This window comes from Bemisia tabaci, chromosome 7, assembly GCF_918797505.1.
Source record: "Bemisia tabaci chromosome 7, PGI_BMITA_v3".
NCBI classification, from domain to species: domain Eukaryota; kingdom Metazoa; phylum Arthropoda; class Insecta; order Hemiptera; family Aleyrodidae; genus Bemisia; species Bemisia tabaci.
In genome coordinates this window covers 40,094,306-40,113,813 of record NC_092799.1, presented here as the reverse complement: position 1 = coordinate 40,113,813, position 19,508 = coordinate 40,094,306, and the positions used below count along the sequence as shown (strand labels likewise).

The following is a 19,508-nucleotide window of genomic DNA, read 5'->3' as shown; positions in this document are numbered from 1 at the left end:
GTATATTACCATCCTTGCAAATTTGACACTCTAAGAGTGCAAATTATGAAAAAAGGCTCATTGAACACATTTTTCACAGAAAAACAAGCAGACAAGCCACTAGTAAGCCGTCCTGGAGTGTGATAAAACGAATTGCAGCAGATTTTGAATCGTCTGAAACGTTAGCGTAAGCGTTAGCGTTAACGTTAGCGTTAGCTAACTTTTTTAACTTCATTTACCAAGTTCCAGTTGCATTCTGACCAGAATGCCTTCAATAACCGAGATAGGCAATATAAGTGGCTTAGGAGTGGTAATAGTTGCTTGCATTAGCGTGCGATCACACTCAGTCATTTTAAGCATAATTATGAGTTTGAGGCATTACCATGCTCCACTCTCATTCTACTCAGTTTGCCTTCAGTAGCCAAGATAGGCAATGTGAGCGGCTTCGGAGAAGTAATGGGCGCTTCCTGCGGTGTATCCACGTTTATTCGCGTTTGATTTAATATTAGCGGATTTCCAACCTTCCTTTCATGAGTTTCGCGCACTCTGACCGGATGCCATCAGTTGTTCATGCCTGTACTTTACTAGGCTTGGAGTAGAATTATTTCTTGCAGAAACTAAGCAAAAATTGATTATATTTTCTTTTATACTGCCAGTTTTAATTATTGCCACTGGTTGCCTTATTTTATTACTATTTGCTTACCGCATGCAAAAAATCATCAAAAGTTAAGGCGCAAAAAGATGTCACACGATATATCGATGAATGACGGAGACATCTTTTTTGGTAGGGAAGAATGATTGTATTATGTTGACAATTAAATCAATCATTTCCTCTATTTGGTATATTCTTTTTTTTTGCAGACATTTTTCCATCTGTCTCAGAGATAGAGGCTAATGTCTTTCTCTAGAATAAAATCAAATTATGTACTATTTTCTTAAAACTATTCTGAAACAATCTTCCCGTATCGCATGTTTTTAGCCATTTTTTTAGCCAGTAAAATTATTTTATTCGTCAATTTTATAAAGATCACACGTCTAAATTCTGCTTTGGATTTGGCATCATTCAAAAGATTAGCAATTTTTACGGCATGAGTAATTCCTTCTTGCTAATGTCCCCAATTTGTCACGTTCCGACCAAAGTGTCACAAGCACCATGCGACGTTTAAACATTTCCACCATCATTTTATTTTTTTCAGAGAAATTTTCGAACAGCTTCGCCGAACAATTTCTCTGTTAGAAAAAAAATGGCAGCGGACAATTTTAAGCGTCGCATGGCGCCTGTGATATTTTGGCCGGGAGGTGACTAGAGGTCAGCTACTTACATTTCACTCTTGACCTCTTCAAGTCGATGACCAATTGAAATCGCTTAAGGGCACAAACTAAACGCACAAAAATAATGAAATACCAAAGGATTGACTCGGTACACCGAAAACATGACGTCACAAGTTCAAACGTCTCGAGGACACCGAGAATACTGAGCAATCAACTTTGTTTGTTTTCCGACCATTGTTGCTGCCTACCTCCCCGTCAATTTTTTAACATAGCTGGGCTCACACAGGGGTCACAGAATAGCAAACTCATCGCCTGTCCAAGAGTTGAGCGTCAAAACTTTTTTCTCTCTTTCCCCCGACAGCCCAAACGTGATATCGGGACGCATCATTGAATAATGAATACCTGAGCTTCTGTTCCTTCGAGACTGACTCCCCCCCCCCCCTCCCCCTCTCATCCCAATTCCCCACAGCCGCAGCCTATCTTTACCGCTCAGCCCTTCGCATTAAAGATTGGAGTTCCAGTGCCCCCTCCCCGATTCTTAACTTATCGATTAACGCTCGTTTTTCATCCCCAATCGGCCGTTTTTTCCATCCCTTGGAATCGTATCATGACGCGGCGAGACTTTTGAGTTAAGATCCGATTTAAAATGCATTTTTCAGCGGCCGCAGAGGCAGGAACAGTCGTAAGGTGAACGGTGGTCGGAAAAGTAAATTTAACGGTCCATTAATCAAAGGTGAACGAGATTCTAATTTAAGGAAAAAGTAGGTTTTGCCCCCCTCCTCGCATCCGAGGTTAAGTGAAAAAGTAAACAAACTGATTTATTAAAAGTGGAATAAGGTGGATAGAAGGGGAGCGATTCTTTCGGATTAGTTTCGGAGTAAATGCGCAGCGGTGGGGGATGAACAGCGCAAAGTTTTCTCAGATATTTAACGATGTTGATAGAGTTTCCCTCCAATTACTAAGGTTGAATCAACCTAGAGGATCATAAAGGATCGCGAGACGAGTGTAATTTCCTCGTTAGTCGCCGCAATAATTTTTATCCCTTAAAAATGAAGCAAGGGAGGACGAATTTTTGAATAGATTTTTAAAGAGGAATTTCCGAGCATAGTCTACATGTCGCGGGCAAATGAGGACTTATCTGTAACAATAGCGGATGTGAAAAATTACCTTTTCGAAACACATTCGAAAAACTGTTTTGGTATCGAGAAAATTTTGAGAAGATACTTGAAATGTGATCTTCGAGATCTGTACATTTTGCCAAAGCCAAACATATTAAATTTTTGTGTGAACAAAACAGTTTTTTAAGCGTGTTTCTAAAGGTATTGTTTCACATCCGCCATTGTTACGTATAAAGCCTCAAATAGTGAAATCAGGCATACATTTAAAAAAAAAATTGGAAAATTTGCCGCCCCCTAAATTTGCCGCCATGGGCCGCGGCCCATATGGCCACCTCCTTAATCCGGCCCTATGATTAACTAACTAAAATAATTTTAGTAAAAGTAAGTAGGCCTGTATTGATTCCCGTATTTTAGTAAAATATGGGAACCAATCAGAAATGGATTTACATTGTCTTGACTCTCAGTATAAAGGGACTCTAGGTTGAACGGGAAAAAACCCCGATTTCGAGTCCGATCTGGCAGCCGGACGGAAGGATCTCGAGACTGCGGGTGGAAAACCAATTTCTGGCGGGCGACGTTCACCGGGCCTAAGTCTCCATTATCAGGGAAATAAAACTTAATTTTTCCGCCGGCATTTCCAATAAGCGGCCGCGACGCGGTGGCGGTGGCGTTGGCGGAAGCCAAATAAGAGGCGAAAGGCTGATCCGCGGGTTATCCATTTAGACAAAATAAATAGAGCTTTGTCGGGGGCCCGCTTATCAAAACGCGGAACGGCGGCGACCGGGTCTGAATGTCTCTAATCAGCATTCTGGAGCTGCTCCTCCGGCCGGTGGCGGCGGGGGTGTTCGCCGAGGGGGGCCGCGGGGGGAATCGGGGGGTAGCGGGGGTCTTTATTCAATTATTGAGACGTCCGTCCCCAGCCAGCGTCGGTGTTGCTGCAACTCTTCTCTCCTTTCTGCTCACGTTCTGCAGTCGGTGCAACTTACCTGCCTCCTGGCCGCAGGTTTTTGCCGCGCTCGCCTTGTTACTCGCGCCAGGAGTTGGAAGGGACCGCCGACGATTATTCATAGTCTTAACTGCATTGCTCAAGAGCTTCAATCGATGGGCCTCCAGCCTTTTCGGCGCTCTCCGGATTAGGGGAGGGGGGAGTGGGGTTGGCGGCTACGAAAGTTCAGCGTCGGGAAAATTTTTGGCCTTTACAGAGGCAAAATTTGCGTCAATTGAAGTGAATCCGTAGTTGAGTCAGGGCCATATTTAGGGGGTGGCCACATGGGCCACGGCCCATGGCGGCAAATTTAGGTGGCGGCAAATGTTGTAATTTTGTCAAATGTATGTATCAGAAAAAAAATTACAAACGAGAAAAGGCGAAAAAATCTCTAATTTCCTGAGAGTTAAAGTAATGTAATTTCTAATTTGTTCGTCTTTCGGTGGTACAAGAGACAGCGCCTTTCATTAATCTAGCTGAGAGAGAGAAAAAACACACAATTTGGCGTGGAGCGGCGCGGCGCATAGAGCAATGATGACGAGGACTTGAGATGGAAAGGAGAAGCCCTCGGTGCGCCGCGCCGGTCAGCATGAAACACATATTAGCGCCTACAAGACTCCATGAATACTTCACGCATTGTAGCAAACGTAGTGCGGTCAGCGGCGGTTGGCCTGAAACTCATAGTGCCTACAAGACTGCGTGAATACTTCACGCATTGCGTCAAAAACAGTGCAGCGGTCGGCGTGAAACTCATAGCGCCTACAAGACTGTGGGGATACAGCACGCATTGCGCCAAACACAGTGCGGTTGGCGCGGTTTATTCTTTCATAATTTTTTCGTTCTTTTCTTATAAATGAAAGGCCACGTCCACACAGAGATAGGTTTACGGAACTTAATTCTCGCGCAAAGTTCCGCGAACTTTTGCTAGTGGTGATAGGGCTTTCACAAAAAATGTGCCCAACACGAGTAAACGCTTCTTATGCACCCCTCCTCCTCCGGCACGTTCACTTGATGGTTTGTATCGATGCTTCAAAATGAATGAGAAGGGGCGGCAAAAAACAGGCGGCCCATGGGCGGCAAGTAGGTAAATCCGGCCCTGAGAAGAGTATCTATATGGGGAGAGTACGAACATGTCGGTGATTTTGAGGTTAGATCATGGAGCTTTTAGGGCCCAAAAAACAACTCCGCAAATTTCATTTTATAGTTTTGGGTGACCCCTTTATCACCTCTGAAGTCCCAGAACCCTCCTGGGTATTCTTGCGTATTCAAAATTTGAGACGTTAGAGGCCCTTTTAGATTCTTAAAATTCACATTTTAAGAACATTGAGGCTTGAAAGGGACTAACGAAGACTCAAAACTAATAAAATAACAGAGAAGTATGCTATAATCTGGATAAAAATCACCGTGGAGAATCCTTCGGGCCCGCGGCCCCTGCAGCAGATTCTTGAGAGGCGATCACCTCCTGGCCTCCATAACCAGTCCACTCCTGTTAGTAGGTAAAGTTTTTAAGCAGATGTACAATCTAAAATCTGCGTTACTACCAGGGATTTAGAGCTGAGGTTTGAGGGAGCATCATAAACGGAGCCGCATCGGCGCGCGAGGCGGAGGCCCGGCGCGGACTTTCATGCCGCTTCGATCAGTGCGCTGGGGGAGCGCATATGCCGTTGAGGGAGGCGGCTTCACCTGGTGAAGCCGACTCCCGGCTCCTTTTCTGATGCTGCATCAGTTTTGATGCTGAGTCCAGCATCAAAATTAGCGGCCTCAAAATTAGCAGACGCGTCGGACGCCAGCGCCCCGGCGTGGGCCACCGCGCCAATGGGAAACGTAAACAAAGGGGTGTTCCGCGAATTCATCGCCGAGTCCGAGGGTCGCGGTCTTCTGGGACAGCCCCGTCGGTAATTAAGCTGGGTGGCGGGTCCGAAAATTAAGGCCGTATCGGGCCGCAAGCCGACGGTCCGGCCTCAGAGGCTATGAGGCCCATGAGCCAGCATCAAACCTCAGCATCAGCGCTTGAGGCTGGCTCGGTCGGCTCTCCAGCATCGGGCTTCAATGCCCGAAGCCGGCGGCCGGCAGGTTGAGCGCATCAGGCTCGGAGCCGTATGCCCGAACGGCCGCTACCTGGGCATACGGCATTGATGCTGAAGCTACGAGTTGATGCTGTACAGCATAACCTCATGAGGCGCCTCAAATGCCTGGTTACTACCAAAAAATTGAAAGATATGAGCAATTCTGTATTTATCTCGCAATAAATTTCAAGAGAACAAAAATGAACGACATTGCCGCCATCGCACAGAACAGACAATGAAGATCCAAAGTGAATATGATATGGACCGTGCAGAACTAAAATATATTTCCTAATGTTTGCGATTGTTTTTGCAAAGAAGCGTTTATAACTGATAATAATACAATTTATGCCACTTCGTATAATTTATTGACGTGCTGAAACGCGATACACCTGGAAAGCGATACTCAAAACTTTGATCTACAACAAAGTATCCATCCGCTGATTTCAGTCCAGAGAATCATCACTTGATACCTTATCCTTTGAAAACTGCGAGTGAGTTCATAAACGATACGATTTAAGAGCACCCTCAAACGATAAACACTGAAGGCTGACAAAATCAGCGCGTTGGGTGTGCGAGGAGGGTATCCCACCGATGTATCGCATCAAAATATGAGGCGCAGAGAACGGAGAACAAACAAGAATATCGGAGCTGTCTCAAGAGAATTGATCCCGCGTGCGCGAACGTGCAGGCAAGTAACGCTTCAACCAGTTGTGGCATTCTCTTTCCCTTTGTCTTTGATTTTTTCTTTTTGATTTTAATATAAATATATGTTTTCCTCGAGCCATAGATGGACTTGGAGCATAATTCAACGAATAAGTAAGAAATCAGTTGAACAGCGATGGTGGGGTGGGGTAGACGTTGCCAATTGGGAGGTCACTTTTGCAAATTGCGCAGTCTCAGCTAGTTTTAAGTATATCGATTTTTTTAAATTATTTCTTTCATTTTCGATTAATATTTTATTCAAATGCGTCAAAATTGAAATAATACATTCACTTATCCAGGCGTCTGTGCATTTAAAATATTAAGTGCATTGTCAACAATATTTAAATAATAATTACTTTTAAGTAAAGTGTTGGTTCGAGTTTTAATTGGCCCACTGACAAAAATTTGCCTTAATGCAGTAAGAGTTGTCTTTTCGATGAATATCACATTTGATTATTACAACTTCGAGCTGTTGGCCCTTTACCAATTCTCTGAATTTTGTCATTTTGAATATACGCAACGTTTCAAGTGTGAAGTATTAAGAATGAAACCTATTAGGTGCAGTCACTTGGTCAAATTCCAGTTTATTTAGCGTTTGTCTCTTGTGAGAAACAAAAACGCCTTCATTTTTGCTGTAATGCAACATGGACAGTCGTCGAACACGAATAGTTGCATCCAGGTGTTTTTACCATCAACGTTGCGTTGCGCCTTTGGGCAGTATTTTGTTACACACACATCACTTCATTAAAGATACAGCCCATTAACGACGCACCCTAATAAAGATAAGTGAAGGCTCAATAGCTATACCTGCCTTCATTTTAAAGAAACGCGAAAAAATTATTTAGTATAGCAAAATGGGTTTTTGATTTAAACTTTAAAATGATTAAATTACAACGTAATTCATTCAATAACGGAGTTTCTCGTTTTGGATTTCATCGCTCATCGATCGCAACGAAAAAATTTCTTTCACTTAGTGATCGCTTCTCTCTCCAGTCCAGTTACTTCTAGTTCGTTGTTTCGAGGGTTGAGCGCCATACTTCAATTGGATTTCATTTTGCAATAAGGAACCGCTATCTCTGGCTCTCTGCAGTTACTTCTAGTTCGTTGTTTTAAGGGTTGAGCGCCAAATTTACTGTTACTTCAATTGGATTTCATTTTGCAGTAAGGAACCACTATCTCTGGCTCTCTGCAGTTACTTCTAGTTCGTTGTTTTAAGGGTTGAGCGCCAAATTTACTGTTACTTCAATTGGATTTCATTTTGCAATAAGGAACCGCTATCTCTGGCTCTCTGCAGTTACTTCTAGTTCGATGTTTTAAGGGTTGAGCGCCAAATTTACTGTTACTTCAATTGGATTTCATTTTGCAATAAGGAACCACTATCTCTGCATGGCTCTCCCATAAAAGCACATATCTTGGGAAATCAATGGCATGTTTGTTGTTTCTGAAACGGGCCAAAAATAGGGGTTCCTTATTGCAAAATGCAATCCAATTGGCTCATCCCCTGTTCGGCAACGCAGGTAGTTGAATCGGGGATCAAGGTGGTAACTGGTTGCCGAGATTGTTGCGATACCTTGATGAGAGCGCCAGAGCCAGACGGCAGGTGCACTGAAATCGAGATGAATGAGAGATTCCTCACTCCAGCATCCAACTACGTTGCTCTGCTGCCAAACTTTCAAAAATATGAACCTGATTTTAACGAAGCTGCAATAATTAGTTTATTTAGTAAGACATTTGTTAAGTTACCATACTCTTCATTGTGTGAGAATGCCCGTGGACAGTCCTGTCCTATTTACCAGTGGCGTGGCGTGTTTTGCGATGTATCGATTGTTATGCCATTGAAACCTATGGAAAAGGATCGATAAACAGGATGTTCGCAGCAAACACCCCAATAATCGATTATTTACCATGGGTTAAAATGGCAGAACAATCGATATATCGCAAAATATGCCACGCCACTTCTATTTACCATGTTTAATAAATCAGTATTTTAAAGCGCTCGGCTGATATAGGCGGCGCTTTTTGTCTTTATTCGCACCTAACTCACCACGCCATAAGAACTTTAAGATGGTGGAAAGTTGCAGCTGTAGAATGGAGGAAAAATGCTTTTATCGTCTCCAGAGAGGATTAGCTCAGAATACTTTTGTCCATGCATTATGTGGACGGAGAATATAAATGACATATCACCAAAATTTACTCCTCTATAAATATCGTGGTATCGTACAGCCTGGAGATCCAGTGATGTGTATTCCATCATTATGCTGTTTTCTCTATTTATCAGTGGCGTGGCGTGCGTTGCGATGTATCGATTGATCTGCCATTAAACCTATTGAAAAGGATCGATAAACAGGGTGTTCGCAACGAACACCTTAATAGTAGATTCCTTACCAGAGCTTCAAATGGGAAAATGTCGATAATAGATCATTCACGCCTCGCCACTGACTGCACGCATTGCGCCAAACTCAGTACGGTCGGCTCGGTCGGCGTAGAATGCATGTCAGCGCCTACAAGACCGTGTGAATACCTCATGCATTGCGCCGAACACAGTGCAGTCGGCGCAGCACAGCTTTACTCTTTGCTATTCAAATAGAGGTGAGTGCGTAAAAAGCTAACTATCTATTATAACAACTATAGGCTATAACGACCGAAAAACCGAATTCTAATTCACATCAATCGTGTGACAACATCAGAAAATTATTTATGGGTCTGACAAAATTTTATTTAGTCCAGGAAGATGAACATTTTTTAAAACTACATTTTGTTTTTTAAATTGTTGTACGTATAGGTATCTAATTTGAACAGTGAGAACGAAAATACACCAACTCGGTAACTCACAAATGCTCAATTTTCATTAAAGAAAGTCAGTTTTCATAAAGGTCATTGAAGTTAACGCATCTGTTCCAACTTGGACCTTTAAAGTGTCCTGAGGTACTCATCTTTCGGCACCAGAACTATTTTTCTTGTGCTAAATTCTTCAACTACTGGGCAGTTTTGCGTGTGTTTTGATTATTTTAATTTTTTCGAGTTGGTGTGTTTTCGTTCTCACTGATTCATTTATAGAAGTAAAAAATAGTTAGTTTGATACCTTATTACGTGTTTATTTTAAAGAAAAAGTACTTTGGGCAACATGTGTTAAAATAAACACATATTAAGGTATCAAGGCTACAATACTATCTTTTACTTCTGTAATAACGACAGTGCTTGTTAAAAATATATTTTTGTGCCAAGTTTGGCAACATGAGGACGGCGCACACCGTGAGTGCCTGAGTACCTGTGCCTGTGCCTTTGCTTTGCCTTAGCCTGTCTCAACACCGCCGCCGCCCAAGGTTGTCCCGACTCCCAGTAACATCTCGACCACCGGTCCGCATCACCGCAGACCCCTTCTTCTTCTTCTTACTCTACTCCCTTTTTTTGTTCCCCCTTTTTTATTTGAGTTTTTTAAATCCGTCTCTCACCTGTTGTTCGGACAGCAACCCATTCCGCATGCAAAGATTTGCACGATCTCGGCGTGCTTACGTCCTGCGTTGTCAAATTTCTGCATTACATAAAAATAAAATGTATCCAAAGTATTCAAATTAGCCTCCCTTTTTTCTGCCTTTAAGCACAAATTACGATTTTTCTCCATCAAATTATGTCATTCGAGTTCATCATAATCTGAGGCGTCGGAATTCAAAATCGCTAAGCGCTATCAAGCGTCGCTGAGTTTACGCGTAATGATCCTCCTCATAGAATAACAATATGCCTATTCAGCGTGGCTTTTTATTGAGACATTTTCTCATAAAGTTAAACTACGTTATGCGACAAGAACTGTTCACCTTACGCCACCAAAAATTTTTCAATTAAAAGGAACGACTGCACAATCTCAGCAACGCCTAATAGCGCTTACCAGATTTTGAATTTTTGTTCTTCATCTCTTCTCTTTTCTTTATGGTTTAATTTTGCCTCTTGATAAGGACCCTTTAATTACTATATGTACGTAACGTACTCCGAAGGATGGAGGGGCTTTGAGGCTCCGTAACAATGGATCGAGGAATAGTGTGGGAGGGCGTTGTTGGCGTTACGTGGGTGGGGCTATGTAACCTCTCAGAATTGTTAGATGTTTGAAAGTTTTTGATGCAAAATACAAAAATTGTTGGGAAGATGCTCACTGCTAACTGAAAAACTGCGACGTAACATGACCTCATGACTCCTCGGAATGTTCCCTTTGGTTCATACATACTTAAAAGGCCCCGAATATTTGGAAAATATCTATAAAATTTAGGCAGTGGCAACATCGAAGTACATACGCTCGGTTCATCTTGGTTTCATCTCATGCAGGATGTATATGTATCGGAACATTGTTTTGATTGTGCAGTTAATTCAACGACCAATAAAGAAGTGAAATACCCCACTGAAATTATTCAATTTATATTCTTTATATTAGTTTTTCATTTGTCAGTGTGAGAACGAAACGGTTGCTTCTTTATTTTATCGTTTCAAAAGGAGGGGATCCTTTTGGATCGTAACATTTTCAAAGATGTTGTTGATTGGAAAGACCTATTTAAGGATTTCAAAACTAAGACAACTTACGGTGCTTTCGTGAATATGTATGTCAGTGTGACAGTAAGTGCTACTTCACCTTGTACAGCAGCCACCCCTGTACCACCTTATTTTTACTCTTTCCGTTGATAATTTTTTTCCGCAGGTACTTCGTTTCGTCGCTGTTCTGATGTTAGAGCATATCTCAATTTCCACGTAAACCTGGAAAGCATGGAGTTACATGGCCCGCAGAGATCACGTGCGAAAGGAGATATGCCTGCCCATACATCAAAGATGCGACGATATTCAGGAGGGAAATGAAGTATTTCCTATAAAAAGTAAAAACTTTTTTTTTGTTAGGAACTTCCTCTGAGCTCCTTGATTAACGATTAAAAAAAAATAAATAAAAAAATAAAAAACATTACAAACAAATTAACGCAATAAAAACCAACTGAGATGCCTAACCGAAAGATAAACTCTGCATTAAAATAGCGCACGGAACGGAAAACAATAGAATGATATTAAAAGTTGGGTTTGGAGCCAACATGCAACTATTTTAACTCCGGGGTGGGCCGGGTTACATAAGCTCTATTTTGCAGGCGAAATCTGAGATCTGTCCGCGGAGCGGCGCGTCGTCATACGGTAGGGTGCGGGTGCAATTAGTGTTTTCTTCGAGCGTGAATTCGATTTCGGTCAAGTATTTGCACACTCCTGTTGCCCAGATTTGTATCGCGATTCTATCAAACTGAGATGGTACCCAAAAACGAACTCAGCATTTGAATAGTTAGTTAGTTCTTATAATTTATAATCTTGATTATTTATTTTTACTTTCTCGCTCCCCTAGTTTTTTTTTAATGTTAAGGTGCTCAATCCCCCAAGATTTGTGGTTTGAAAGAGAGCAGTGGAGGTTAGGAGTCGTAGAGCGCGAGGGAGTGCTGTAAAGCGACTTATATGTATGTATTAGCGGCTCTGGTGCTTGCACTAGAGCTGCTATTCCGGACGGTCCCAGCTGGGGAGTATCAATGCAGCATGTTACATTGTAGAGACCGCGCGTTGGTTGATGGGAATCGGCGCCATTTTCGGCTATGTTCCTTGTCATGACTTTATTTTATTGCATACTGTTTTATTGTTAGTCAATGCTATGTTGTGTATTGTATTTTTGGAATCATGGTGATACAGTCAACAATTCAAAACTTGTTTGTGCTTTTATCTCGTGATGGAAAAAATGTACTTTACGTTCAAAATTTGAAAATTTGAATTTTAAAGTTTTCGCGGTTAAGGAAGCTTTAACCACTGGGTTGGAGCTTCCTAGTCATATTACTTGATATCAGCTGATAGCAAACAAAGGTTACCAGGGAAACCGTAAACGTCTAACAACTATCGTGGCCATTGGGGCGATTATTGAAATGATATCGACTGTATGTCGCCGCTTACGACAGGACATAGCCCTATCTTAACTGTGTAATATATCGCAATTCGATATTGTTTTGATTTTTAAAAGGAGCAATTCATTCATACAGTTCCGATTAGTTTTGGCGAACGGGCCCTTAACCTACGGCACTCGGCTCATGGGAATTTTTTAACTTGTCCTGGACGGACTCGTCTGTAGCGCCTCGTTCTTCGTTGTGTGTGTGATTTCGTGAAGAAGTTTCTATGGCAATTTGCTTTTATTTGTGAGCTGTTTTTTCACGGGATTTTTGAATGTTCTGTACGAATAAATTCGGTGAGTACCTCATTTATCCCTCCTTCCAGTAAAATTATTTCAACTTTTCCTTCTCCCTCATTCTGGACCCACTCATGGGCTGATTATTTTCTCATTCTTGAAACTTTAGACTGGCAATTTCTATGCACAATCTATAGCTCATTAACCTATAGTTCAAGAGTTCCTCACTAGTGTCTTGCTCTTCTTTTTTATTTTTAAAGCCTCAATGTATTTATAGAATTTCAAAAATTTAGTTTTTGAGTTGACTTAAAAAATGTAGAAAATATAATGCTGTTTTAATTTTCATTTCAGGTAATGAGTCGACGCAGTCAAAGAATAATTCAGAGGTAAGAAATCTGCTTTTACTCAATATGTAAGTGTTAGTTGATATGCAAAATTGAGGAATGTTTTGGACATCTATACGTTTGATAAGACCATTTTAGGAGTTAATACTTTGAATACCTAATATTTAGTGGTGGCTTAATTTGTTAGTAACCAGAAGTTGTGTGGTCTTCTTGAACTGTAATTTGTTTTTCAATGTCCTGGGAAGTAACTGGATGATAATGTATCATTTTACTATCAGAAAATTTGTTTGCCAACTCTTAATGCGATGATAATAAGTAACAAGTTTGCAATGCTTTGCATTTATTATTTCAGTTCATGGCTATTGTTGTTTCACCTTATAACCAATTGTTTAATTTTCTTGTCATAATATGGCAACCAATAAAAAAATTTTAGCAGAAGCTTTATTAATCTACCTAAGAAACTCTCCATTTTTTGCTTGTTTCAGAGATACAGCTATAACCAAATGCAGAAACATTCCTGGTTTTGATGAATCCACCCCGATCCAAAACAATACTATATGCATTGAAACATCTGCACAATCGTATGACGCCGAGCCAAAGAAGGAAAAGAAAATAGAATCGAGTGAAACCTATGCACTGTAAGTAAAAATTTCAGTTAATTCTATTCTAGTTGCAACCTTGCGTTGTTATCAAGTTTATTGTGTGACTTTAGATGTTCCTCAGAAGGTGGTTTGATCATCTTAATTGCCCATTGGCGGCTTTCCAACTGGCAATACTGCAAATTAACAAAATTTCACCACTTAAAATGTTGTAGTTTGAGCATTAGTCTTGTGAAACAAAATTACACTTTCCAAAATCTCATTATGCATATTTGTTTTTTTACAGACGTGAGTATTATTAAGTTTACTATTATGTTTACTATGCGGCTGTAGGTGCCCCTTAAATTGTGGTTTAAGCATCTTAATTATCTATTGGCTGCTTTCCAACTGTTAATACTGCAAATTGACAAAGGAGGGGTATCGTTAAGGGCCTTTTTTGGGCCTACCCTGAAATTCCTCAACTCTGCGTTTTTTTGGTCATTGAAGGTCTATATTTTACGGAATGCATAATGGTTTGGTCATTTCCGATCTATTTTGGGGTCTACCACTGGCCTAAACATGGGTCTGAAGGCCAATTTTGGCGAAAAATGCGGGTTTTTCAGCATTCAACGCGCTATTGTAACCGATCCTTTCGGAGGACAAAAAATTCCTTCAAGTATGTTCATTAGGGATGTAAGAGTGTCACTTTGGCCAATTTTCGTCGATGTCAAACTTTGCGCTCATAGTTAAAAAAAAACTTTTTAGAATTTTGTTCAACCCAAGTGGCATACATGTAGTAGAATTCCAATTTATTTTTAAAACAACCGATCTTATATTTTCCTCTACACAGGGTGAACGTTGCAAATGATATATCGAACAATGATTCTGATATTACGCATCCAGTAAATGAAGCAGAAAATTCATTCATCGAAAATCTTGAAACACATCAGTCGAACTCAAAGCCTAAAAAGAAGATAAAATCAAAGTCACGTGACTTATCGTAAGTACAAACCTGCAACTTTGTTTTTTATAAAAATAGGAATAATTTTAAATTAACTGTAAAGCTTGGAATAAGTATGCAATTTTTCCCTGCCAGGAAATGTGATAGTTTCAAGAATATACAATTTTTTTTCTCTTTTTTTTTATTTCAACAATGGGCAACCTTGACTTTTTGCCGATGGATTCGTTGGAACTCGGTTTCGGGTGTATCTGAATAGGAGGAAAACGATAAGCTGATAAAAAATACATAAAAGAACAGAAAATACATTCGGAATGCTGTAACCTTTGAGACAGGTACACACCTACATTAAATTGTGCCATGTCGAGGAATTATTTCTACCGGTTTTTGAAAAGAGTTGATCCGTTTTCAGCATTTGCGAACTGAATTAGTTAGTGCTACGGAGAAAACTATTTTCTCTTCGCTGCTACGACTCATTGCTCCGGAGAGAAATTTTTTCTTTTCGGAGCAATTATAGTCTTAGCAGTGGAGAGAAAATATTTTTCTCTTTGGCACTAACTAATTGCCATGGAAAGGAAACTTTCCTCTCCGGAGCAATTAGTCTGTGGCATTACGCAGCAATTAGGCATACGCATTTCGGAGCTTAGCGAGATTCGCAGGTCAAAAACCGAACGCGAGACTAAAAATAGGGGAGACGGCGCTATGCTTGGAGTATGTCTACAGTTTTGCAGGCGCTTTGCACGATCATTTTCTTCACAAAGTTCAATGTTTCGGAAATGTACTTCCGGTAGATGAGGTAGCTTTGTACTGATTTAATCACCTTAACTAAATAAAATAACCAAATTTTCAACTCTCAAACTATCAACTATCAACTATCAAATTTCAAACTATCAAAATTTCCAACAATGACAAAAATGATTGTAATATACCTATAATGTAATGAAATATACACGCTCTAATCATTTAATTTGTATTACCTTTATGTTATGTACCTACATGTTATACTATTTTTATAATAAATTTTGCCAACATGCTTTTCAATTCAGTCTACAACATTTCATTCCGACGTGGCAATAATGATTTATAATGCCCCTAATCCATTAAAATGAATTACAATAGTAATGCCGCATTATAATGTCGTATTATACATCGCAACGATTCATGTCCTACTGATTATTGATTATTGTAAGATGAATTCTATTTTCTCTGATTGTATGTTTCATACGTGCGAAGCAAGTACGGGTCACTAGAAACGTGGTTCGTACGGGTGGCTGATGAAATTGATCTTCGAATACCTTTTGATGAGCTAGGGAAATGGAACCATCTGCATCTCATGGACAATAAATAGTTGCCGTAATTAAGGTCATCCCGTGATTAAGGTGCCGTGATTTAAGTCATAAATTCTTCATCTAATTCTTGATTCATCTCCAAAATGTCTGCTAAAGCTTTCATGCGCTTCTCCTTGTATGCATGAATGAGCAAATTGGGTATCGAACAAGCGGACACTTTTTGAAAATTTAGATGATTCTGGACAATATCGTACAGAAGTTCACGAGCTGCAGATAGAACCATTACCTCTAGCTCATCAAAAGTTATTCGAAGATCATTCAACAACCTCTTTGACAAGTTGCAAAAACTTTTCGTTAACAATAGTGTCACACGGTACTAGGAATATTTACTATTTAACGAACCTTATATTTCCCTGACTCAGTCCTAAATTATAGAAGTATGCGTTACTTTTCCAGCAATCCAAAAAAACAATTATACAAAAAACCAATACCTACACTTTCAGATATAAAAATGCAAATTTTTTGCAGCCTCGCTAAACGACTTATCAACCAGAGATTTTTTAGGAAGCGGACCTCCAAAGAGCTTTCAAAATTAAAAGTATACAACAAGTGATAATGCCATGTATTCGCCATATCAAAGCCCAATACACATTTATACACCGGCTACGTAAATCTGCTAAGTTACAAAACATGAATCGACAGTTGTCGGATTGTACATCAATGACAAAATGTGTCTAGGCCCTCATTCTTGACTACAACTACTGCCCCCAGAGCCGCTCTCCGACGCCAATGCGTTGGAGCTTCCTGCTTGTTATAATTTTGAGACATTCAGCGACATAATGCAATAAGCGCGAAACAATGGAAGGATATATGTAATTGGGTTCGGACAAAACATGCAGCTATTAACACCGCGGTAGGCCGGGTTGCATGCGGACTCAAAGAATAAAAAAAAAAAAAAGAAGACTGCCTGAAAATAAATAAATAAAAAAAGACTGCCAAATATTTTTGAATTTTTTTATATTTTGTGTTATATTTATTATTATTTTATTGATTATTTATTCGCACGAATCCAGGAAGAATTGAGAAAAGTTACTAAGCTAACACCAATTGAAGGTGTTTCCGCCAAACGGAACTAAGTGCATTAAGACATAAGCCCTGAGACCCATAAGAATGTATGCATAACAGGGCTCACGTCATAATGCACATAGTTCCGTTTGGCAGAAATGCGTCCATTTAAAAGTATCATCATCCATAATATGCTGACTCTCCAGGAGCATGCGTACGGAAATCGTGACGTTGTGGCTTGGGACTCTTTCGGGACTAACACGAGAAGACTCTCTCTCCCTTAGAAGTCCCCACAAGTATAACCAAGTATTAGGGCAGCAGGAGCAATAAAGCAGTCGCCTCGGCACAGAACATCGGTGGCCGATCGCGCTGTCTTGGACACTCTCTCCTGAATCCACAGATGTCCCCACGAGTATAGCAGAATACTCACTCTTCTGTGTGTAAGTATTAGGCGAGCAAGGGCGAGAAAGCGGTCGCCTCAATACTTGCAGCGCGGTCGCCTCAATACTTGCAGCGCGGTCGCACAGCCGGCCCAGCTCGATCATTTTGCAGGGAGTCCCTTCTCCTTTCAAAGAATGCTCCTCTTTGTTTGTTCTCTACTGAGGGTGGTTCCCTATACCCTGCTAATAAACTGATAAGTGCTACGTCATTCGGGATAATAGCGAACTCTTGGTTTAACCAAAGCAAACTAACTGAAGTAGGTGTTTGTTTATAGCTTAGGCACCTTCCTCTTTCACCCTTTCTCCCCCCCCCCCCTTAAAAAATAAAAAAATATAACATAACCTCATGTACGCATTTTTCATGAATTAATTGTGTCATTTTATTAGAATTTAGTCATTGACCGCACTGGAAAAAAAACACATAAATCCGATTGAATCAAGAGTATTTTTTCTTGTCAATGTTTTCAAGAGTCTGGACTCTAGATCCAATGTTGTTGTTTTTTTTCCAGTGCGGTCATAAATCAATTAAAGACGAGTTTCGATTGTAGGAAACTCTTGGACGCATTTTACCACCATGGCGCAAAGGGCGCGAATCAGAAACAAGGTTCTGAGTTTGTTTACATTTGAATCAAGGGTCCATCGGCGCATCGAAGAGTGTGACGAGTATAAGTATCTCGGTGTTTGGCTCGATCAGGATGGAAGGATGGATAGAGCAATTAAGGACAGGATCATCCAGGGCAGGAGAGCCATCGCGATGCTGAACGGGGTGCTCTGGGATCAGAGCATCTCAAAGGCAAACAAGCACCGGATATATGACGCCATCGTTAAAAGTATCGTGCTCTATGGTAGTGAAGTGTGGCCTTTGACGAAAAGAACGCAAGAAATGTTGAGGGCAACTGAAATGGATTTTTGGCGGCGATCTGCCGGCATTTCGAGACGGGACCGTGTCCGTAATGAGAGAATTCGCCAGGTGATGAAGGTTGAGAAAGATATCGTGCACGACGTCATGTCCAGGCAGTTATGCTGGTATGGACATGTGCAAAGAATGTCGGAGGAGAGGTTGCCCAAACAAGTTTTGGATTGGGTACCACCTGGGAAGAGGCGACGGGGACGTCCCGTAAAGGGTTGGCGGCAGGGCGTTGACAAAGAGATGTTGCGGTGTCAGTTGCCCGATAACCTCTGGGAAGACAGGCATATGTGGCGCTTGGGTGTCGTAGAACGCCAGAGTGCGTTATAAAGCGACTTTATATATATATATATATATATCAAGGGTCCGATATTATATCGAATGACGTAGCCACTAAATCAGTCTAGAATAATAATAAACTCGAGGAAAGCACTGATCGCACTTGTCCCAAATCGCGAAAGGAGTGAATCGCGAGCGCGCTTGGGCTCAGGCCAGATCTTAGATTTCGCCCGCAAAATCTAGCATATGCAACCCGGCCCACCGCGGAGTTAAAATAGTTGCATGTTAGGGTCGAACCCAACTTCATATGTTCTTTCATTGTTCTTCGCGTTGTTCCGTGTTGAGAGAGTGTTTTGTTATGGAGGCTCTTTGATCGACATGCTGATTACGAAAGTTCGGAATCCATTCGTCAGAACCGCAAACTGATAGGAGCTCACGTGACATAGAGCAAATGCAAACTCGCAATTCGAATGTGGAATTAAATGAAATCTACGAATCTACGGATGCAGATTCTATACCGTAGGTATTTTAAACTTGCCGTATAAAGCATTATATGAAGGAAGAGAGTTTTAGCTACAGAGGTGGAAAAAAAAACGTATTTGGATTAACATCAAGAGCTAATGGTGTGATTCAAATTCTCGACAGTTTTAATTCACGGAGAACGAGATGCCGTGAGTTTAGCCCTGGGAAATTGTGTTTGTGGCGCGAATTCTTGCATTCAATCTTCCAACATTTGAGGAGGTAGGCAATATGCGCTCTCAAAAGTTTGAATGGTATCTGAATATTTGGTCTCGTTTAAACAGTGCTACCAGTAGACTGCCAGTGATAGTAAGATAAAAATCCATTTTTGCCAGGAATTGAATCACTTTTATATATCGACGGTGCAAGTCGGCAATCACATAACTCGTTTGCGGTGTCTGAAAATCTCCGCAACTATGTTATTTTTTTAAAGGAGAACAAATGGACGTGATTCCTTGAAGTTTTTGCAGAATTTTCCTCGCACAAAGAAGAAAAATCACGGCAGTTTTAAAGAATTACCGTTGAGTAGTTTTCCGTTTAACAAATAAAGTATGACAGGAAGTCTGCGACGTCGCAAACCGAGTTATGTGATTGCCGACTTTCACCGTCGATATGTTTAATATGGTAACGGCTGGACAAACAAGGCATGAACCCAAGTCTAAGATGGAGAAATAAGATGAGGAAAAAAAGATTTTTAGAGAAATGTCTCACATTCATAAATTAGGGATTGATGAATCGTTCTATGAGGAATGATGTAGATTTACAGCATACAACCACAGATAGGTATTGCCACACCTCCGCAATACCGTTCAACTCAATTTTATACTTA

At 40.8% G+C, this 19,508-nt stretch overlaps 1 protein-coding gene across 1 annotated transcript; it reads left to right on the top strand.

Moving 5' to 3' along the window:
• Positions 1-11,588: 11,588 nt before the first annotated feature.
• On the top strand, positions 11,589-14,982 carry LOC109042954 (uncharacterized). Its single transcript, XM_072302408.1, has 4 exons — positions 11,589-12,360; positions 12,652-12,686; positions 13,130-13,282; positions 14,073-14,982. The coding sequence occupies exons 2-4, from the start codon at positions 12,655-12,657 to the stop codon at positions 14,224-14,226; spliced, it is 339 nt and encodes a 112-aa protein (XP_072158509.1). The 5' UTR covers positions 11,589-12,360; positions 12,652-12,654; the 3' UTR covers positions 14,227-14,982.
• The last annotated feature ends 4,526 nt before the right edge of the window (positions 14,983-19,508 follow it).